The 22,500-nt window shown below is 53.6% G+C and overlaps 1 protein-coding gene across 1 annotated transcript in view; it reads left to right on the plus strand.

Moving 5' to 3' along the window:
• Positions 1 to 22,500, plus strand: part of LOC113821040 (juvenile hormone esterase-like) — a 35,929-nt gene that overhangs the window by 9,199 nt on the left and 4,230 nt on the right. Inside the window, exons 4-12 of the mRNA XM_070125248.1 lie at positions 1 to 53; positions 1,225 to 1,375; positions 2,424 to 2,497; positions 2,923 to 3,034; positions 7,180 to 7,370; positions 8,494 to 8,674; positions 13,698 to 13,790; positions 20,350 to 20,453; positions 22,339 to 22,500. The exon at positions 1 to 53 is cut by the window's left edge and continues 91 nt beyond it; the exon at positions 22,339 to 22,500 is cut by the window's right edge and continues 1 nt beyond it. Coding sequence (XP_069981349.1) covers positions 1 to 53; positions 1,225 to 1,375; positions 2,424 to 2,497; positions 2,923 to 3,034; positions 7,180 to 7,370; positions 8,494 to 8,674; positions 13,698 to 13,790; positions 20,350 to 20,453; positions 22,339 to 22,500 — 1,121 coding nt within the window. The remainder of the gene's footprint in view (positions 54 to 1,224; positions 1,376 to 2,423; positions 2,498 to 2,922; positions 3,035 to 7,179; positions 7,371 to 8,493; positions 8,675 to 13,697; positions 13,791 to 20,349; positions 20,454 to 22,338) is intronic.

Consider the following 22,500-nt stretch of genomic DNA (forward strand, 5'->3'; position numbering starts at 1 on the left):
ACATTCCTTCTGGCAGCGAGGACTGTCTCAATCTCAACGTTTATACACCTTATGTGAGTCTCCGATCTGTAATGGGAAGACTTGTTGGGTATTGAGTTATTCCCGAGTGACATTTGTTTTGGTTGTTATATATATATATATATATATATATATATATATATATATATATATATATATATATATATATATATGTGTGTGTGTGTGTGTGTGTGTGTGTGTGTGTGTGCGTGTGTTGTGTGAGTGTGCGTGTGTTGGTGCGCGTGTATTAGCTAACGCATATCGCACACGCATGCGGTATTCGCAAATACATAACACACACACACAGAGGGGGGGGGGGGAGACAGGCAGAGAGAGAGAGAGGAGACAGGCAGAGCGAGAGAGAGAGAGAAGGAGACAGGCAGAGAGAGAGAGAAATTGTGAGAGAAAGAGAAAGAGCCAGACAGCCAGCCAGACAGAACCAGCCTTATAAAAAAAGTTTCCCGTTTCCTAAACACCTCCTTCCCCCTCACCTCATCCCCCCCCTGCCTCTCACATCCCCCCCCTGCCTATCACCCCATTCCCTCTCACCCCCCATTCCCTCTCAACCCCTTCTCTCTCACCCCCTCTCCTCTCACCCCCATCCCTCTCACATCGCTTCTTGCTTCTCCCTTCCGTCTCACATTCCCTCTCACCCCTCATTCCCTCTTCCCCCCTCCCTCTCACCCCCTTCCTTCTCACCCCTTCCCTCTAACATTGCTCCCTTCCCTCTCACCCCCCATTCCCTCTCACCCCCCTTCCTCTCATCCCCCATTCCCTCTCACCCCCCATTCCCTCTCACCCCCCTTGCCTCTTACCCCCGTCCCTGTCACCCCCGTCCCTCCCCCCTCCCTCTCACCCCCCCATTCCCTCTCACCCCCCCTTCCCTCTCACCCCCCATTTCCTCTCACCCCCCATTCCCTCTCACCTCCTCCCTCTCACCCTCCATTCCCTCTCACCCCCCATTCCCTCTCACCCCCCATTCCCTCCCACCTCCTCTCTCTCACCCCCCATTCCCTCTCACCCCCATTCCCTCCCACCTCCTCCCTCTCACCCCGCATTCCCTCTCACCCCCCATTCCCTCTCACCCCGCATTTCCTCTCACCCCCCATTCCCTCTCACCTTCCTTCCCTCTCACCCCCCCTTCCCTCTCACCCCCCATTCCCTCTCACCCCCCCATTCCCTCTCACCCCCATCCCTCTCCCCCAGGTCCCCGGAGAGCACACAGAGCCCCTGCCCGTCATGATGTTCATCCACGGGGGAGCCTTCATCTCCGGCGACTCATCCCTGTACATGCCCACCAAGCTTCTCGACCAGGACGTGATTCTCGTCGTCATCCACTACCGGCTGGGAACCCTGGGTGAGTCTTGGGGCGGGGGGTCATAAGGGCTGTTTTGGGTTGTGGTTTAGAAAGGGGTGTGGGTTCTTAAGTTTTTTTGTTTTTTTTTGTTCATAAGGGTTGTTTTTGGTTAAGTTTTAGGAGGGGGGTTTAAGGGTTGATTTTTTTCGTTAACTTTAAGAAGAGGAGTTATTTAATTTTTTTTAAGGGGTTCATAAGGGTTGTTTTTTTAGGCTGTTTTAGTAGGCAGTTTTAAGGGTTGACTTTTTTGGTTGACTTTAAGAAGAGGAGTTCGTTCTTTAAAGGTTTTATTTTTATAAGGGTTGTCTTTTTAGGTTGAATTTTAAGGGTTGATTTTTGGTTTTAAGAAGACGGGTCCTTTAAGGGTTGTTTTAGGTATTTTTCAAAGGGGTACTTAAGGGTTTGATTTTTGTGGTTGTTTTAGTAGGGAGTTTTAAGGTTTGATTTTTGGTTTTAAGAAGAAGGGTTATTTAAAAGTTGTTTTATTTTTTTAAGAGGTTAAAGATATTTCTGATCGCCTTCAAAAAACTAATATATTCGAACTGCAGATGTCTGTAAAAAGTAGATTTCTGTTGATAGAAACTTTCGATAGACGGAATAATTCATAATAGGAGAGAAGGAAAGGTTAATGAATTGATGTCTATTTGAGTGAATTTTCGATCCCGAGGTAGAATTCGTTGTATGATTTTGTATTTCGTCTCAAGTTCGTATTTATCTATTCTATTTCATTTTTTTTTTACTATCGTGATATTTTATTGTTTTTTTTTTTATATATGTTTCTGTATTTTGTCTCGAATTTGATAGAGCTATTTCATATCCTATCATTATATTAGCTTTATCATATGAACCGTTATTTTTATTAAATCTTTTTGTTATTTGACCCTGTACTTCATCCAAAGTATTTATCATATATTTTACTTTTACTGTATTGTGCTTAAAAAAAGATAAATAGATATATAAAATTTAAAAAAATGAAAATAAAAAACATGAAAAATAATTATAATAAACATAAATAGATAAAGATAAAAAAATAAATAAATCTTCTCAGGTTTCTTCTGCCTGAACACCGAAGAAGCCCCGGGGAACGCTGCCCTGTGGGACCAGATTGAAGCTATGAAATGGGTAGGTCTCATTTCTTTGTGTCTCTGCCTGGCTGTTTCTCCGTCTCTGTTTGTTTGTCTGTTTCTGTTTCTGTTTGTCTGTCTGTCTGTCTCTAGCTTTCTCTCTTTCTCTTTCTCTCTTTTCTCTTTCTCTCTATTTCTCTCTTTACTCTGTCTGTCTGTCTGTCTCTGTCTCTGTCTCTGTCTCTGTCTCTGTCTCTGTCTCTCTCTCTCTCTCTCTCTCTCTCTCTCTCTCTCTCTCTCTCTCTCTCTCTCTCTCTCTCTCTCTCTCTCTCTCTCTCTCTCCCTCCCTCCCGCCTAACTACACCCTACAACTTTCTCTCTCCCCTCTCCCATTCTCCCCCACCCCACCCCACCTTTTCTACCTCGCCTCTCTCTTCCACATCTCTTCCATACCCACCTTTATCACCTTCTCTCCTTCCCCAGATTCGCGACAACATAGAGGGCTTCGGAGGCGACGAAAACCGAGTCACTATTTTCGGCGAAAGTGCGGGCTCGGCGTCGGTGAACTACCATCTGCTGCTGTCTGAGTCTCGGGGTGAGTGGGGTGGGTGGGGGGTTGAGTGGGGTGGGTGGGGGGTTGAGTGGGGTGGGTGGGGGGTTGAGTGGGGTGGGTGGGGGGTTGAGTGGGGTGGGTGGGGGGTTGAGTGGGGTGGGTGGGGGGTTGAGTGGGTTGAGTGGGGTGGGTGGGGGTGGGTGTGAGTGGGGTGTGGGAGTTGAGTGAGTTTTAGAGTGAGTGGGGTGTGGGAGTTGAGTGAGTTTTAGAGTGAGGTAGCTTGGGGGGTTGGGTAAGGTTTGTGTGTCATTATCATTATTATTATCACCATCATTATTATCATTATGATTATCTTATTATCATCTTTATCATCAATATTATAACTCTTGTAACCTTCAATCCTCATTTCGTTGTCCTTTTCTTCTTCCTCTTCTTATCATTATCCTCATTCTTCTTTTTGTTCGTCTTCTTCTTCTTCCTCTTCCTCTTCATTTCTTTTCCTTTTCTTCCACCGCTTCATCAGCGAGAGCGGCTCGGCCCTCGAGCACTGGTCCCACTCCCCCTCCTCCTCTTCTTCTTCTTCCTCCTCCTCCTCCTCTTCTTCTTCCTCCTCCTCCTCTTTCATCTTCCTTTCTTCCTTCCCTCGCAGGTCTCTTCCACGGAGTCATCGGCGAGAGCGGGTCGGCCCTCGAGCACTGGTCCCACTCCCCCTCCTCCTCTTCCTGTTCTTCCTCCTCCTCCTCCTCTTCCTCCTCCTCCTCTCTGATTTTCCTTTCTTCCTTCCCTCGCAGGTCTCTTCCACGGGGTCATCGGCGAGAGCGGGTCGGCCCTCGAGCACTGGTCCCACTCCCCCTCCTCCTCTTCCTGTTCTCCCTCCTCCTCCTCCTCTTCCTCCTCCTCCTCTTTCATCTTCCTTTCTTCCTTCCCTCGCAGGTCTCTTCCACGGAGTCATCGGCGAGAGCGGGTCGGCCCTCGAGCACTGGTTCCACTCCCCCTCCTCCTCTTCCTGTTCTTCCTCCTCCTCCTCTCTCATCTTCCTTTCTTCCTTCCCTCGCAGGTCTCTTCCACGGGGTCATCGGCGAGAACGGGTCGGTCCTCGAGCACTGGTCCCACTCCCCATCCTCCTCTTCCTGTTCTTCCTCCTCCTCCTCCTCTTCCTCCTCCTCCTCTTTCATCTTCCTTTCTTCCTCTCCTCGCAGGTCTCTTCCACGGAGTCATCGGCGAGAGCGGGTCGGCCCTCGAGCACTGGTCCCACTCCCCATCCTCCTCTTCCTGTTCTTCCTCCTCCTCCTCCTCTTCCTCCTCCTCCTCTCTGATTTTCCTTTCTTCCTTCCCTCGCAGGTCTCTTCCACGGGGTCATCGGCGAGAGCGGGTCGGCCCTCGAGCACTGGTCCCACTCCCCCTCCTCCTCTTCCTGTTCTCCCTCCTCCTCCTCCTCTTCCTCCTCCTCCTCTTTCATCTTCCTTTCTTCCTTCCCTCGCAGGTCTCTTCCACGGAGTCATCGGCGAGAGCGGGTCGGCCCTCGAGCACTGGTCCCACTCCCCCTCCTCCTCTTCCTGTTCTCCCTCCTCCTCCTCCTCTTCCTCCTCCTCCTCTTTCATCTTCCTTTCTTCCTTCCCTCGCAGGTCTCTTCCACGGAGTCATCGGCGAGAGCGGGTCGGCCCTCGAGCACTGGTCCCACTCCCCCTCCTCCTCTTCCTGTTCTTCCTCCTCCTCTTCTTCTTCTTCTTCTTCTTCTTCTTCCGTGTCCTCGTCTTCTTCTTCCTCCTCCTCCTCCTCTAATTCTTCTTCCTCTTCCTCGTCTTCTTCTTCTTCTGCACCTCCCTCCTCCTCGTCCTCTTCTTCTTCTTCTTCCTCGTCTTATTATTATCATTATCATCATTCTTCCTCCTCCTCCTCTTCTTCTTCTTCTTCCTCCTCTCTCATCTTCCTTTCTTCCTTCCCTCGCAGGTCTCTTCCACGGAGTCATCGGCGAGAGCGGGTCGGCCCTCGAGCACTGGTCCCACTCCCCCTCCTCCTCTTCCTGTTCTTCCTCCTCCTCTTCTTCTTCTTCCGTGTCCTCGTCTTCTTCTTCCTCCTCCTCCTCTAATTCTTCTTCCTCTTCCTCGTCTTCTTCTTCTTCTGCACCTCCCTCCTCCTCGTCCTCTTCTTCTTCTTCTTCCTCGTCTTATTATTATCATTATCATCATTCCTCCTCCTCCTCCTCTTCTTCTTCTTCTTCCTCCTCTCTCATCTTCCTTTCTTCCTTCCCTCGCAGGTCTCTTCCACGGAGTCATCGGCGAGAGCGGGTCGGCCCTCGAGCACTGGTCCCACTCCCCCTCCTCCTCTTCCTGTTCTTCCTCCTCCTCCTCCTCATCTTCCTCCTCTCTCATCTTCCTTTCTTCCTCTCCTCGCAGGTCTCTTCCACGGAGTCATCGGCGAGAGCGGGTCGGCCCTCGAGCACTGGTCCCACTCCCCATCCTCCTCTTCCTGTTCTTCCTCCTCCTCCTCCTCTTCCTCCTCCTCTTTCATCTTCCTTTCTTCCTCTCCTCGCAGGTCTCTTCCACGGAGTCATCGGCGAGAGCGGGTCGGCCCTCGAGCACTGGTCCCACTCCCCCTCCTCCTCTTCCTGTTCTTCCTCCTCCTCCTCCTCCTCCTCTCTCATCTTCCTTTCTTCCTTTCCTTCGCAGGTCTCTTCCACGGGGTCATCGGCGAGAGCGGGTCGGCCCTCGAGCACTGGTCCCACTCCCCATCCTCCTCTTCCTGTTCTTCCTCCTCCTCTTCCTCCTCCTCCTCTTTCATCTTCCTTTCTTCCTTCCCTCGCAGGTCTCTTCCACGGAGTCATCGGCGAGAGCGGGTCGGCCCTCGAGCACTGGTCCCACTCCCCCTCCTCCTCTTCCTGTTCTTCCTCCTCCTCCTCCTCTTCTTCCTCCTCTTTCATCTTCCTTTCTTCCTCTCCTCGCAGGTCTCTTCCACGGAGTCATCGGCGAGAGCGGGTCGGCCCTCGAGCACTGGTCCCACTCCCCCTCCTCCTCTTCCTGTTCTTCCTCCTCCTCCTCCTCTTCTTCCTCCTCTTTCATCTTCCTTTCTTCCTCTCCTCGCAGGTCTCTTCCACGGAGTCATCGGCGAGAGCGGGTCGGCCCTCGAGCACTGGTCCCACTCCCCCTCCTCCTCTTCCTGTTCTTCCTCCTCCTCCTCCTCTTCTTCCTCCTCTTTCATCTTCCTTTCTTCCTCTCCTCGCAGGTCTCTTCCACGGAGTCATCGGCGAGAGCGGGTCGGCCCTCGAGCACTGGTCCCACTCCCCCTCCTCCTCTTCCTGTTCTTCCTCCTCCTCCTCCTCTTCTTCCTCCTCTTTCATCTTCCTTTCTTCCTCTCCTCGCAGGTCTCTTCCACGGAGTCATCGGCGAGAGCGGGTCGGCCCTCGAGCACTGGTCCCACTCCCCCTCCTCCTCTTCCTGTTCTTCCTCCTCCTCCTCCTCTTCTTCCTCCTCTTTCATCTTCCTTTCTTCCTCTCCTCGCAGGTCTCTTCCACGGAGTCATCGGCGAGAGCGGGTCGGCCCTCGAGCACTGGTCCCACTCCCCCTCCTCCTCTTCCTGTTCTTCCTCCTCCTCCTCCTCCTCCTCTCTCATCTTCCTTTCTTCCTTTCCTTCGCAGGTCTCTTCCACGGGGTCATCGGCGAGAGCGGGTCGGCCCTCGAGCACTGGTCCCACTCCCCATCCTCCTCTTCCTGTTCTTCCTCCTCCTCTTCCTCCTCCTCCTCTTTCATCTTCCTTTCTTCCTTCCCTCCCAGGTCTCTTCCACGGAGTCATCGGCGAGAGCGGGTCGGCCCTCGAGCACTGGTCCCACTCCCCCTCCTCCTCTTCCTGTTCTTCCTCCTCCTCCTCCTCTTCTTCCTCCTCTTTCATCTTCCTTTCTTCCTCTCCTCGCAGGTCTCTTCCACGGAGTCATCGGCGAGAGCGGGTCGGCCCTCGAGCACTGGTCCCACTCCCCCTCCTCCTCTTCCTGTTCTTCCTCCTCCTCCTCCTCTTCTTCCTCCTCTTTCATCTTCCTTTCTTCCTCTCCTCGCAGGTCTCTTCCACGGAGTCATCGGCGAGAGCGGGTCGGCCCTCGAGCACTGGTCCCACTCCCCCTCCTCCTCTTCCTGTTCTTCCTCCTCCTCCTCCTCATCTTCCTCCTCTCTCATCTTCCTTTCTTCCTCTCCTCGCAGGTCTCTTCCACGGAGTCATCGGCGAGAGCGGGTCGGCCCTCGAGCACTGGTCCCACGACCCCGACCCGGTCCTGTCCGCCGAACTCCTCGGGGAAGCCAACGGGTGCCCGACGGACGACCACCAGGCTCTGTACGACTGCATGATGAGCAAGTCGGCTGATGACATAGCGATGACGATGGATCATTTTGTGGTAGGTGGATGGGACGGGGGGGGAAGGGAGGGAAGGAGGAGGTGGGAGGGGAGGAATAAGGAGGAGGAGGTGGGAGGGAGGTGCTGAAGGAAGGGGGAGGAATAAGGAGGAGGTAGGGAGGGAGGAGGTAGGGAGGGAAGGGAGGAGGCAGGGGAGGTGGGGAAGGGAGGTAGGGAGGGAAGGGAGGAGGCAGGGGAGGTGGGGAAGGGAGATGGGAGAGAAGGGGGGAGGAATAAGGAGTAGGGGGAAGGCAGGGAGGGAGGGGAGGAAGGAGAAGGTATGGAATGGAACAGGGAAAAAGAGGGGAAGGGAGATAGGGAGGAGGAAGAAGGAAGGGGAAGGGAGGAGGGAGGGAAGGAAGGAGGGAGGAGGGGGAAAGAAGGTGGGAAGGGCGACAGGGAGGAAGAGGGGGAGGGGGATAGGGAAGAGGGGAGGAAGGAGGAGAGGGAAAGGAAGGGAAATGGAAGACGAGGGGAAATGAGAGAGAAAAGAAATTGAGAGGAAGGGGGGAGAAGGAGAACGAAAAAAGGGAGGGAAATGAATGGGAGAAAAAAGTATTTTGTTTATTTATGATATCGTTTTGTACATCTACGGAGTCTAGATCAATGGACGTTTAATTAATATAGGATTGTTTGAGTTGATGATAGAATATATTGTAAGTATTGTACAGTAGTAGATGCACGAACAATCAGTCAGTCATATGAACATAAAACAAACAAAATTATAAATCTATGCAAACAATGTCATGCTAATATATTATCTGTCTTCTCTCCCTCCCCCTCTTTCTCCTCCCCTCCCTACCCGCTTCCCCAACCACCCACGCCCATGTCTCTCCCCCACCACCTACCCCTACTCATTTGCGTCTCTCCCCTCCACACACACCCCTCCCTCCCCTCTCCACACACACACACCCCTCTCCCCTCCACCTACCCCTCTCCCCCCCACCCACGCCCCTCTCTTCCCCCTCCCCCCACGCCCCTCTCTCCCCTCCCCCTCCACACACACCCTCCCACCTCCCACATACCCCACCACCCACGCTTCTCCCCTCCTTCCCCTCTCTTCCCCCCCCCCTCCACCCACGCCACTCTCCCCCCCCTCCTCCCGTACCCCCCCCCCCCACCAGTCCGAAGACCGTCAGCGGGGCGAGATGGGGTTCCGCGGCGCCGCCCCCGTCACGCAGAAGGAGGGGCTCGCAGGAACTCTGGTGACGAAGCTGCCCGAGGAGTACTTCGCCGACGGGGATGTGGCCGACGTCCCCCTCATGATCGGCGCCAATAAGCACGAGGGGTCCTTCGTGCTCGGGAGTGAGTTGAGGACGAGGTTCAGTTCGAGGAGTAGGACATGGATCCCTCGATTTGAGGATGAGGTTCAGTTCGAGGATTAGGACATGGATCCCTCGAGTTGAGGACGAGGTTGAGTTCGAGGATTAGGATATGGATCCTTCGAGTTGAGGATGAGGTTGAGTTCGAGGATTAGGATATGGATCCTGCGAGTTGAGGACGAGGTTGAGTTCGAGGAGTAGGACATGGATCCCTCGAGTTCAGGATGGGTTTGAGTTCGAGGATTAGGGTATGGATCCTTCGAGTTGAGGATGAGGTTGGGTTCGAGGATTAGGACATGGATCCTTCGAGTTGAGGACGAGGTTGAGTTCGAGGATTAGGAAATGGATCCCTCGAGTTGAGGACGAAGTTGAGTTCGAGGATTGGGACATGGATCCCTCGAGTTGAGGACGAGGTTGAGTTCGAGGATTAGGACATGGATCCTTCGAGTTGAGGACGAGGTTGAGTTCGAGGATTAGGAAATGGATCCCTCGAGTTGAGGACGAGGTTGAGTTCGAGGATTAGGAAATGGATCCCTCGAGTTGAGGACGAAGTTGAGTTCGAGGATTGGGACATGGATCCCTCGAGTTGAGGACGAGGTTGAGTTCGAGGATTAGGACATGGATCCCTCGAGTTGAGGACGAGGTTGAGTTCGAGGAGTAGGACATGGATCCCTCGAGTTGAGGACGAGGTTGAGTTCGAGGATTAGGACATGGATCCTTCGAGTTGAGGACGAGGTTGAGTTCGAGGATTAGGACATGGATCCCTCGAGTTGAGGACGAGGTTGAGTTCGAGGATTAGGACATGGATCCTTCGAGTTGAGGACGAGGTTGAGTTCGAGGATTAGGACATGGATCCTTCGAGTTGAGGACGAGGTTGAGTTCGAGGAGTAGGACATGGATCCCTCGAGTTCAGGATGGGTTTGAGTTCGAGGATTAGGGTATGGATCCTACGAGTCGAGGACGAGGTTGAGTTCGAGGATTAGGATATGGATCCTGCGAGTTGAGGACGAGGTTGAGTTCGAGGATTAGGACATGGATCCTTCGAGTTGAGGACGAGGTTGAGTTCGAGGATTAGGACATGGATCCTTCGAGTTGAGGACGAGGTTGAGTTCGAGGATTAGGACATGGATCCCTCGAGTTGAGGACGAGGTTGAGTTCGAGGATTAGGACATGGATCCTTCGAGTTGAGGACGAGGTTGAGTTCGAGGATTAGGACATGGATCCTTCGAGTTGAGGACGAGGTTGAGTTCGAGGATTAGGACATGGATCCTTCGAGTTGAGGATGAGGTTGAGTTCGAGGATTAGGACATGGATCCCTCGAGTTGAGGACGAGGTTCAGTTCGAGGATTAGGACATGGATCCCTCGAGTTGAGGATGAGGTTGAGTTCGAGGATTAGGATATGGATCCTGCGAGTTGAGGACGAGGTTGAGTTCGAGGATTAGGACATGGATCCTTCGAGTTGAGGACGAGGTTGAGTTCGAGGAGTAGGACATGGATCCCTCGAGTTGAGGATGAGGTTGAGTTCGAGGATTAGGACATGGATCCCTCGAGTTGAGGACGAGGTTCAGTTCGAGGATTAGGACATGGATCCCTCGAGTTGAGGATGAGGTTGAGTTCGAGGATTAGGATATGGATCCTGCGAGTTGAGGACGAGGTTGAGTTCGAGGATTAGGAAATGGATCCCTCGAGTTCAGGATGGGTTTGAGTTCGAGGATTAGGACATGGATCCTTCGAGTTGAGGACGAGGTTGAGTTCGAGGATTAGGACATGGATCCTTCGAGTTGAGGACGAGGTTGAGTTCGAGGATTAGGACATGGATCCCTCGAGTTGAGGATGAGGTTGAGTTCGAGGATTAGGACATGGATCCCTCGAGTTGAGGACGAGGTTGAGTTCGAGGATTAGGACATGGATCCTTCGAGTTGAGGACGAGGTTGAGTTCGAGGATTAGGACATGGATCCCTCGAGTTGAGGACGAAGTTGAGTTCGAGGATTGGGACATGGATCCCTCGAGTTGAGGACGAGGTTGAGTTCGAGGATTAGGACATGGATCCTTCGAGTTGAGGACGAGGTTGAGTTCGAGGATTAGGACATGGATCCTTCGAGTTGAGGACGAGGTTGAGTTCGAGGATTAGGACATGGATCCTTCGAGTTGAGGATGAGGTTGAGTTCAAGGAGTAGGACATGGATCCTTCGAGTTGAGGACGAGGTTGAGTTCGAGGATTAGGACATGGATCCTTCGAGTTGAGGACGAGGTTGAGTTCGAGGATTAGGACATGGATCCCTCGAGTTGAGGATGAGGTTGAGTTCGAGGATTAGGACATGGATCCTTCGAGTTGAGGACGAGGTTGAGTTCGAGGATTAGGACATGGATCCCTCGAGTTGAGGATGAGGTTGAGTTCGAGGATTAGGACATGGATCCTTCGAGTTGAGGACGAGGTTGAGTTCGAGGATTAGGACATGGATCCTTCGAGTTGAGGACGAGGTTGAGTTCGAGGATTGGGACATGGATCCCTCGAGTTGAGGACGAGGTTGAGTTCGAGGATTAGGACATGGATCCTTCGAGTTGAGGACGAGGTTGAGTTCGAGGATTAGGACATGGATCCTTCGAGTTGAGGACGAGGTTGAGTTCGAGGATTAGGACATGGATCCTTCGAGTTGAGGACGAGGTTGAGTTCGAGGATTAGGACATGGATCCCTCGAGTTGAGGATGAGGTTGAGTTCGAGGATTAGGACATGGATCCTTCGAGTTGAGGACGAGGTTGAGTTCGAGGATTAGGACATGGATCCCTCGAGTTGAGGATGAGGTTGAGTTCGAGGATTAGGACATGGATCCTTCGAGTTGAGGACGAGGTTGAGTTCGAGGATTAGGACATGGATCCTTCGAGTTGAGGACGAGGTTGAGTTCGAGGAGTAGGACATGGATCCTTCGAGTCGAGGACGAGGTTGAGTTCGAGGATTAGGACATGGATCCTTCGAGTTGAGGACGAGGTTGAGTTCGAGGATTAGGAAATGGATCCCTCGAGTTCAGGATGGGTTTGAGTTCGAGGACTAGGGTATGGATCCTACGAGTCGAGGACGAGGTTGAGTTCGAGGATTAGGACATGGATCCTTCGAGTTGAGGAAGAGGTTGAGTTCGAGGAGTAGGACATGGATCCTTCGAGTCGAGGACGAGGTTGAGTTCGAGGATTAGGACATGGATCCTTCGAGTTGAGGACGAGGTTGAGTTCGAGGAGTAGGACATGGATCCTTCGAGTCGAGGACGAGGTTGAGTTCGAGGATTAGGACATGGATCCTTCGAGTTGAGGACGAGGTTGAGTTCGAGGAGTAGGACATGGATCCTTCGAGTTGAGGACGAGGTTGAGTTCGAGGAGTAGGACATGGATCCTTCGAGTTGAGGACGAGGTTGAGTTCGAGGATTAGGACATGGATCCTTCGAGTTGAGGACGAGGTTGAGTTCGAGGAGTAGGACATGGATCCTTCGAGTCGAGGACGAGGTTGAGTTCGAGGATTAGGACATGGATCCTTCGAGTTGAGGACGAGGTTGAGTTCGAGGAGTAGGACATGGATCCTTCGAGTCGAGGACGAGGTTGAGTTCGAGGATTAGGACATGGATCCTTCGAGTTGAGGACGAGGTTGAGTTCGAGGATTAGGACATGGATCCTTCGAGTTGAGGACGAGGTTGAGTTCGAGGAGTAGGACATGGATCCTTCGAGTCGAGGACGAGGTTGAGTTCGAGGATTAGGACATGGATCCTTCGAGTTGAGGACGAGGTTGAGTTCGAGGAGTAGGACATGGATCCTGCGAGTCGAGGACGAGGTTGAGTTCGAGGAGTAGGGAGTGAGTTGAGGATTAACATAGGGTTAAGAATTTTTATTTATCTATCTATTAATTTATCTATTTTGGAAGGAGACTGATAAGGTGCCAGCAGTAAACACGAGGGGTCCTTCGTTCTATGAAACTACAAAAAAATAATATACCAGTATTAAAAATGCATTTTAAAACTTGTAAGATATACTTTATAAATCTTATAAACTTATATATGCATGATAAAGAGAAAAACGACTTATTGTATATAAAATTTGATTGATAAATATTTCCTAATAAAACTAAAATTATATATATATAGATATACAGATATATACATACATATATATGAATAAATAAATAAATAAATAAATATATATATATATATATATATATATATATATATATATATATATATATATATATATATATATATATGTGTGTGTGTGTGTGTGTGTGTGTGTGTGTGTGTGTGTGTGTGTGTGTGTGTGTGTGTGTGTGTGTGTGTGTGTGTGTGTATGTGTGTGTGTGTGTGTGTGTGTGTGTGTGTGTGTGTGTGTGTGTGTGTGTGTGTGTGTGTGTGTGTGTGTGTGTGTGTGTGTGTGTGTGTGTGTGTGTATTTTTTTTTTTTTTCTTTTTTTTGGCTAAACAAATCTGAGCTTATAACCTGTCCCTAATGGAACCGAAATTCATTAAATTGTGTCTTAATTCTAATCAAACATAAAATGTGCCTCAGAATTACACTTTGACCTGTTCTTTAATTTATATCAGTTTGTGGCTCACAAATGAACTTAAAATATATAACTATAACCACGCTTATAACTTTGTGACATAAAATCAAACATAAATTGTGCCTAAACTTAAATCAAACTTACAAAATGTGCCTCATAAGATTGAACTTATAACCTGTAGCCTAACTAAATCAGACTCACAACTTAATTATAATCAAACCGTCTGCCTCACAAAATTGACCTTTCATCACGTACTCAATAAAGCTCAAATACTTACAACCAACCCACAGAATACCTTCTTAAAAGCTGACTTTGCCCACTTCTAACCAACCCACAGAATACCCTTTTAAAAGCTGACTTTGCCCATTTCTAACCAACCCACAGAATACCTTTTTAAAAGCTGACTTTGCCCATTTCTAACCAACCCACAGAATACCTTCTTAAAAGCTGATCTTGTCCATTCCTTCCAGTTATGTACACTGCCTATCTCGTCCCTAATGAATACATGGACGATGATGTCTATAAACGGGAACAGATGCTGACGGACCTGCTCAACGCCTTCGGTATGTCATCTTTGTAGTTTTTTCATTCATTTTTTCCATTTTTCTTTATTTTGTTTTATTTTATATTCGTTTTTTTCTCTTTTTTTGCATTTGTTTTAGTTTCTTCAATGGTTGGTTTATTGAATATATGTATTTTCTGTCCTTTTTTTTATCAGCATCCTTCTTTTCATCTTTCCTTTATGAACCGCCCTCTTTTGTGCTTTGTTTTATTAACCTCCTCCTCTCCCCCCATCCTTCATCAACCTCCTCTCCTCCCTTCATTTATCAACCTCCGCTCATCCCTTCCTTCATCAATCTCCTTTTCTCCACTCCTTTATCAGTATCCTGACTGGCGCAGCGGTAAGGTGCTGGTCTAGCAATCTTGCGGACCAGCGTTCAATCCCACGCCCGGCCAGTGAGTGGTAACCCCGGCCACTCCTTGCACACAGGGGGAGATTTGGGCAAAATAAAACAGACAGCATGTCACGGCAAAGAATATCCATTGTAACAAATGGAATTAAAACTAAATCTTAAATATCTCCTCCCATCCTCTGTCAACCTTCTTCTCTCCCCTTCCTTCATCAGCCTCCTTCTCTCCCCATCCTTCACCAGCCTCCTTCTCTCCCCTTCCTTCATCAACCTCCTTCTCTCCCCCCCTCCTTCACCAGCCTCCTTCCCTCCTCCCCTACCTTCATCAGCCTCCTTCTCTCCCCTTCCTTCATCAGCCTCCTACTCCTCCCCTCCTTCATCAGCCTCCTTCCCTCCTCCCCTACCTTCATCAGCCTCCTTCTCTCCCCTTCCTTCATCAGCCTCCTTCTCTCCCCATCCTTCATCAGCATCCTTCTCTCCCCATCCTTCACCAGCCTCCTTCTCTCCCCCCCTCCTTCACCAGCCTCCTTCCCTCCTCCCCTACCTTCATCAGCCTCCTTCTCTCCCCTTCCTTCATCAGCCTCCTTCTCTCCCCCCCCCCCTCCTTCATCAGCCTCCTTCCCTCCTCCCCTACCTTCATCAGCCTCCTTCTCTCCCCTTCCTTCATCAGCCTCCTTCTCTCCCCTTCCTTCACCAGCCTCCTTCTCTCCCCCCCTCCTTCACCAGCCTCCTTCCCTCCTCCCCTACCTTCATCAGCCTCCTTCTCTCCCCTTCCTTCATCAACCTCCTTCTCTCCCCCCCTCTTTCACCAGCCTCCTTCCCTCCTCCCCTCCCTTCATCAGCCTCCTTCTCTCCCCTTCCTTCATCAGCCTCCTTCTCTCCCCCCCATCCTTCACCAGCCTCCTTCTCTCCCCCCCTCCTTCATCAGCCTCCTTCTCTCCCCCCCTCCTTCATCAGCCTCCTTCTCTCCCCATCCTTCATCAGCCTCCTTCTCTCCCCATCCTTCATCAGCCTCCTTCCTTCATCAGCCTCCTTCTCCCTCCTTCCTTCATCAGCCTCCTTCTCCCCCCTTCCTTCATCAGCCTCCTTCTCCCCCATCCTTCATCAGCCTCCTTCTCCCTCATCCTTCATCAGCCTCCTTCTCTCCCCATCCTCTATCAACCTCCTCTCCTCCCTCCCTTCATCAGCCTCCTTCTCTCCCCATCCTTCATCAGCCTCCTTCTCTCCTCTCCTTCCTTTATCAACCTCCTTCTCTCCCTCCTTCTCCCCCCCTCCTTCATCAGCCTCCTTCTCTCCCCCCTTCCTTCATCAGCCTCCTCTCCTCCCTCCTTCATCAGCCTCCTTCTCTCCCCTTCCTTCATCAGCCTCCTTCTCTCCCCATCCTTCATCAGCCTCCTTCTCTCCTCTCCTTCCTTTATCAACCTCCTTCTCTCCCTCCTTCTCCCCCCCTCCTTCATCAGCCTCCTTCTCTCCCCCCTTCCTTCATCAGCCTCCTCTCCTCCCTCCTTCATCAGCCTCCTTCTCTCCCCTTCCTTCATCAGCCTCCTTCTCCCCCTCCTTCATCAGCCTCCTTCTCTCCTCCCCATCCTTTATCAGCCTCCTTCTCCCCCCTTCTTCTCTCCTCCAATTCCTTCATCAGCCTCCTTCTCCCCCTCCTTCATCAGCCTCCTTCTCTCCTCCCCATCCTTTATCAGCCTCCTTCTCCCCCCTCCTTCTCTCCTCCAATTCCTTCATCAGCCTCCTTCTCTCCCCATCCTTCATCAGCCTCCTTCTCTCCCTTTCCTTCATCAGCCTCCTTCTCTCCCCTTCCTTCATCAGCCTCCTTCTCTCCCCATCCTTCATCAGCCTCCTTCTCTCCCCTTCCTTCATCAGCCTCCTTCTCTCCCCCCATCCTTCATCAGCCTCCTTCCCTCCTCCCCTACCTTCATCAGCCTCCTTCTCTCCCCATCCTCTATCAACCTCCTCTCCTCCCTCCCTTCATCAGCCTCCTTCTCTCCCCTTCCTTCATCAGCCTCCTTCTCTCCCCTTCCTTCATCAGCCTCCTTCTCTCCCCTTCCTTCACCAGCCTCCTTCTCTCCCCTTCCTTCATCAACCTCCTTCTCTCCCCCCCTCCTTCACCAGCCTCCTTCTCTCCCCCCCCCCTCCTTCATCAACCTCCTCTCCTCCCTCCTTCATCAGCCTCCTTCTCTCCCCCTCCTTCTCTCCCCCCCCTCCTTCATCAGCCTCCTTCTCTCCCCCTCCTTCTCTCCCCCCCTCCTTCATCAGCCTCCTTCTCTCCCCCTCCTTCTCTCCCCCCCCTCCTTCATCAGCCTCCTTCTCTCCCCCTCCTTCTCTCCCCCCCCTCCTTCATCAGCCTCCTTCTCTCCCCCTCCTTCTCTCCCCCCCTCCTTCATCAGCCTCCTTCTCTCCCCCTCCTTCTCTCCCCCCCCTCCTTCATCAGCCTCCTTCTCTCCCCCTACTTCTCTCCCCCCCTCCTTCATCAGCCTCCTTCTCTCCCCCTCCTTCTCTCCCCCCCCTCCTTCATCAGCCTCCTTCTCTCCCCCTCCTTCTCTCCCCCCCTCCTTCATCAGCCTCCTTCTCTCCCCCTCCTTCTCTCCCCCCCCTCCTTCATCAGCCTCCTTCTCTCCCCCTCCTTCTCTCCCCCCCTCCTTCATCAGCCTCCTTCTCTCCCCCTCCTTCTCTCCCCCCCCTCCTTCATCAGCCTCCTTCTCTCCCCCTACTTCTCTCCCCCCCCTCCTTCATCAGCCTCCTTCTCTCCCCCTCCTTCTCTCCCCCCCTCCTTCATCAGCCTCCTTCTCTCCCCCTCCTTCTCTCCCCCCCCTCCTTCATCAGCCTCCTTCTCTCCCCCTCCTTCTCTCCCCCCCTCCTTCATCAGCCTCCTTCTCTCCCCCTCCTTCTCTCCCCCCCCTCCTTCATCAGCCTCCTTCTCTCCCCCTCCTTCTCTCCCCCCCTCCTTCATCAGCCTCCTTCTCTCCCCCTCCTTCTCTCCCCCCCCCCTCCTTCATCAGCCTCCTTCTCTCCCCCTCCTTCTCTCCCCCCCTCCTTCATCAGCCTCCTTCTCTCCCCCTCCTTCTCTCCCCCCCTCCTTCATCAGCCTCCTTCTCTCCCCCTACTTCTCTCCCCCCCTCCTTCATCAGCCTCCTTCTCTCCCCCTCCTTCTCTCCCCCCCCTCCTTCATCAGCCTCCTTCTCTCCCCCTCCTTCTCTCCCCCCCTCCTTCATCAGCCTCCTTCTCTCCCCCTCCTTCTCTCCCCCCCCTCCTTCATCAGCCTCCTTCTCTCCCCCTCCTTCTCTCCCCCCCCTCCTTCATCAGCCTCCTTCTCTCCCCCTCCTTCTCTCCCCCCCCTCCTTCATCAGCCTCCTTCTCTCCCCCTCCTTCTCTCCCCCCCTCCTTCATCAGCCTCCTTCTCTCCCCCTCCTTCATCAGCCTCCTTCTCTCCCCCTCCTTCTCTCCCCCCCCTCCTTCATCAGCCTCCTTCTCTCCCCCTCCTTCTCTCCCCCCCTCCTTCATCAGCCTCCTTCTCTCCCCCTCCTTCTCTCCCCCCCTCCTTCATCAGCCTCCTTCTCTCCCCCTCCTTCTCTCCCCCCCTCCTTCATCAGCCTCCTTCTCTCCCCCTCCTTCTCTCCCCCCCTCCTTCATCAGCCTCCTTCTCTCCCCCTCCTTCTCTCCCCCCCTCCTTCATCAGCCTCCTTCTCTCCCCCTCCTTCTCTCCCCCCCTCCTTCATCAGCCTCCTTCTCTCCCCCTCCTTCTCTCCCCCCCCTCCTTCATCAGCCTCCTTCTCTCCCCCCCTCCTTCATCAGCCTCCTTCTCTCCCCCTCCTTCTCTCCCCCCCTCCTTCATCAGCCTCCTTCTCTCCCCCTCCTTCTCTCCCCCCCCTCCTTCATCAGCCTCCTTCTCTCCCCCTCCTTCTCTCCCCCCCTCCTTCATCAGCCTCCTTCTCTCCCCCTCCTTCTCTCCCCCCCCTCCTTCATCAGCCTCCTTCTCTCCCCCTCCTTCTCTCCCCCCCTCCTTCATCAGCCTCCTTCTCTCCCCCTCCTTCTCTCCCCCCCTCCTTCATCAGCCTCCTTCTCTCCCCCTCCTTCTCTCCCCCCCTCCTTCATCAGCCTCCTTCTCTCCCCCTCCTTCTCTCCCCCCCTCCTTCATCAGCCTCCTTCTCTCCCCCTCCTTCTCTCCCCCCCCTCCTTCATCAGCCTCCTTCTCTCCCCCTCCTTCTCTCCCCCCCTCCTTCATCAGCCTCCTTCTCTCCCCCTCCTTCTCTCCCCCCCTCCTTCATCAGCCTCCTTCTCTCCCCCTCCTTCTCTCCCCCCCTCCTTCATCAGCCTCCTTCTCTCCCCCTCCTTCTCTCCCCCCCTCCTTCATCAGCCTCCTTCTCTCCCCCTCCTTCTCTCCCCCCCTCCTTCATCAGCCTCCTTCTCTCCCCCTCCTTCTCTCCCCCCCCTCCTTCATCAGCCTCCTTCTCTCCCCCTCCTTCTCTCCCCCCCTCCTTCATCAGCCTCCTTCTCTCCCCCTCCTTCTCTCCCCCCCCTCCTTCATCAGCCTCCTTCTCTCCCCCTCCTTCTCTCCCCCCCTCCTTCATCAGCCTCCTTCTCTCCCCCTCCTTCTCTCCCCCCCCTCCTTCATCAGCCTCCTTCTCTCCCCCTCCTTCTCTCCCCCCCTCCTTCATCAGCCTCCTTCTCTCCCCCTCCTTCTCTCCCCCCCCTCCTTCATCAGCCTCCTTCTCTCCCCCCCTCCTTCATCAGCCTCCTTCTCTCCCCCCCTCCTTCATCAGCCTCCTTCTCTCCCCCCCTCCTTCATCAGCCTCCTTCTCTCCCCCCCCTCCTTCATCAGCCTCCTTCTCTCCCCCTCCTTCTCTCCCCCCCTCCTTCATCAGCCTCCTTCTCTCCCCCTCCTTCTCTCCCCCCCTCCTTCATCAGCCTCCTTCTCTCCCCCTCCTTCTCTCCCCCCCCTCCTTCATCAGCCTCCTTCTCTCCCCCTCCTTCTCTCCCCCCCTCCTTCATCAGCCTCCTTCTCTCCCCCTCCTTCTCTCCCCCCCCTCCTTCATCAGCCTCCTTCTCTCCCCCTCCTTCTCTCCCCCCCTCCTTCATCAGCCTCCTTCTCTCCCCCTCCTTCTCTCCCCCCCTCCTTCATCAGCCTCCTTCTCTCCCCCTCCTTCTCTCCCCCCCCTCCTTCATCAGCCTCCTTCTCTCCCCCTCCTTCTCTCCCCCCCTCCTTCATCAGCCTCCTTCTCTCCCCCTCCTTCTCTCCCCCCCCTCCTTCATCAGCCTCCTTCTCTCCCCCCCTCCTTCATCAGCCTCCTTCTCTCCCCCCCTCCTTCATCAGCCTCCTTCTCTCCCCCCCTCCTTCATCAGCCTCCTTCTCTCCCCCCCCTCCTTCATCAGCCTCCTTCTCTCCCCCTCCTTCTCTCCCCCCCTCCTTCATCAGCCTCCTTCTCTCCCCCTCCTTCTCTCCCCCCCCTCCTTCATCAGCCTCCTTCTCTCCCCCTCCTTCTCTCCCCCCCTCCTTCATCAGCCTCCTTCTCTCCCCCTCCTTCTCTCCCCCCCCTCCTTCATCAGCCTCCTTCTCTCCCCCCCTCCTTCATCAGCCTCCTTCTCTCCCCCTCCTTCTCTCCCCCCCCTCCTTCATCAGCCTCCTTCTCTCCCCCTCCTTCTCTCCCCCCCTCCTTCATCAGCCTCCTTCTCTCCCCCTCCTTCTCTCCCCCCCCTCCTTCATCAGCCTCCTTCTCTCCCCCTCCTTCTCTCCCCCCCTCCTTCATCAGCCTCCTTCTCTCCCCCTCCTTCTCTCCCCCCCCTCCTTCATCAGCCTCCTTCTCTCCCCCTCCTTCTCTCCCCCCCCTCCTTCATCAGCCTCCTTCTCTCCCCCTCCTTCTCTCCCCCCCTCCTTCATCAGCCTCCTTCTCTCCCCCTCCTTCTCTCCCCCCCCTCCTTCATCAGCCTCCTTCTCTCCCCCTACTTCTCTCCCCCCCTCCTTCATCAGCCTCCTTCTCTCCCCCTCCTTCTCTCCCCCCCCTCCTTCATCAGCCTCCTTCTCTCCCCCTCCTTCTCTCCCCCCCTCCTTCATCAGCCTCCTTCTCTCCCCCTCCTTCTCTCCCCCCCCTCCTTCATCAGCCTCCTTCTCTCCCCCTCCTTCTCTCCCCCCCTTCCTTCATCAGCCTCCTTCTCTCCCCCTCCTTCTCTCCCCCCCCTCCTTCATCAGCCTCCTTCTCTCCCCCAGGGGTGTCGGACCAAACGCACGGAATGGCGGAGTCGATCGAGGATGCCTACCTCATGGGCGTCGACCCGGCAGACTTCGAGACCGCGGCGCCAGGACTCGTCGACGTATGTGTCTGTCTGTCTGTTGGTCTGTCTGTCTGTCTGCCTGGTTTTCTGGTTGTCTGTCTGTTTGTCTGTCTGGTTTTCTGGTTTTCTGTTTGTCTGTCCGTTTGTCTGTCTGGTTGTTTGTCTGTCTGTTTTTCTGGTTTTCTGGTTGTCTGTCTTTTTCTCTGTCTATCTGTCTGTTTGTCTGGTTTTCTGGTTGTTTGTCTGTCTGTTTGTCTGTCTGTCTCTTTGTCTGTCTGCCTCTCTGTTTTTCTGGTTGTTTGTCTGTCTGTTTGTTTGGTTGTCTGTTTGTCTGTCTGTCTCTTTGTCTGTTTGTTTTTCTGTTTTTCTGGTTGTCGGATTTCTGGTTGCTTGTCTCTGTTTGTCTGTCTCTATCTATCTGTCTTTTTGTCTCTCTTTGTATCTATTTATATGCTTATTTATCTCTCTGTCTGTCTGTGTGTGTGTGTCTCTCTCTCTCATTCTTCCTCTCACCCCCTACCCCTCTTCCTCACTCTCCTTCTCTCACCCTCCCACTCCTCCACCCCTCTTCCTCTCACCCCCCACCCCTCTTCCTCACTCTCACCCCTCACCCACCTTTCTCCTATCCCCCCTCCCACCCCTCCTTATCTCACCCTTCTCCCTTCCTTTTTACTCCCAGAAGGCCGGCGTGTTCTTCCTTCCTCTGTCTCTCACTCTTCCTCACACCCCTCCTTATCTCACCCTTCTCCCTTCCTTTTTACTCCCAGAAGGCCGGCGTGTTCTTCCTTCCTCTGTCTCTCACTCTTCCTCACACCCTCTCCCCTCTTCCTCTCCCATCCTCCCCCTTTCTCCCTCCCACCCCTCCTTATCTCACCCTCCTCCTTCCCTTTTACTCCCAGATGGCCGGCGTGTTCTTCCTTCCTCTCTCTTTCACTCTTCCTCCCACCCCTCCATATCTCACCCTCGTCCTTCCCTTTTACTCCCAGATGGCCGGCGTGTTCTTCCTTCCTCTCTCTTTCACTCTTCCTCCCACCCCTCCATATCTCACCCTCCTCCTTCCTTTTTACTCCCAAAAGGCCCGCGTGTTCTTCCTCTCTCTCTCACTCTTCCTCTCACCCCCACCCCTCTTCCTCACCCATCCTCCCCCTATCCCCCTCCCACCCCCTTCCCTTTTAGTCCCAGATGGCCGGCGTGTTCTTCCTTCCTTTCTCGTTCACTCTTCCTCTCACCCCTACCCCTCTTCCTCCCCCATCCTCCCTATTTCACCCTCCTTATCTCACCCTCCTCCTTCCTCTTCCTCCCAGATGGCCGGCGTGTTCTTCATTCCTCTCTCTCTCACTCTTCCTCTCACCCCTCCTTATCTCACCCTCCTCCTTCCTCTTCCTCCCAGAAGGCCCGCGTGTTCTTCCTTCCTCTCTCTCTCACTCCTTATCTCACCCTCCTCCTTCCTCTTCCTCCCAGATGGCCGGCGTATTCTTCCTTCCTCTCTCACTCTTCCTCTCACCCTCCTCCTTCCTCTTCCTCCCAGATGGCCGGCGTGTTCTTCCTTCCTCTCTCACTCTTCCTCTCACCCTCACCCCTCCTCCCCCTATGCCCCTCCCACCCCTCCTTATCTCACCCTCCTCCTTCCTCTTCCTCCCAGATGGCCGGCGCGTTCTTCCTTCCCCTCTCTCTCAATCTTCCTCACCCTCCTCCTTCCTCTTCCTCCCAGATGGCCGGCGTGTTCTTCCTTCCTCTCTCTCTCACTCCTTATCTCACCCTCCTCCTTCCTCATCCTCCCAGAAGGCCCGCGTGTTCTTCCTTCCTCTCTCTCTCACTCCTTATCTCACCCTCCTCCTTCCTCTTCCTCCCAGAAGGCCCGCGTGTTCTTCCTTCCTCTCTCTCTCACTCCTTATCTCACCCTCCTCCTTCCTCTTCCTCCCAGATGGCCGGCGTGTTCTTCCTGAAGGCGGGCGCGTGGAGGACGGCCAAACTCCACGCGAACGGGACCTCGGCGGGGACGTTCGTGTATTCCTTCGACTATGAATCCGACGACAGCATGTTCCGCTGGCTTTTCATGGGTTATGGGGCCATGCCTTTCAGACCA

This window comes from Penaeus vannamei, chromosome 9, assembly GCF_042767895.1.
Source record: "Penaeus vannamei isolate JL-2024 chromosome 9, ASM4276789v1, whole genome shotgun sequence".
In the NCBI taxonomy this organism is placed as follows: Eukaryota; Metazoa; Arthropoda; class Malacostraca; order Decapoda; family Penaeidae; genus Penaeus; species Penaeus vannamei.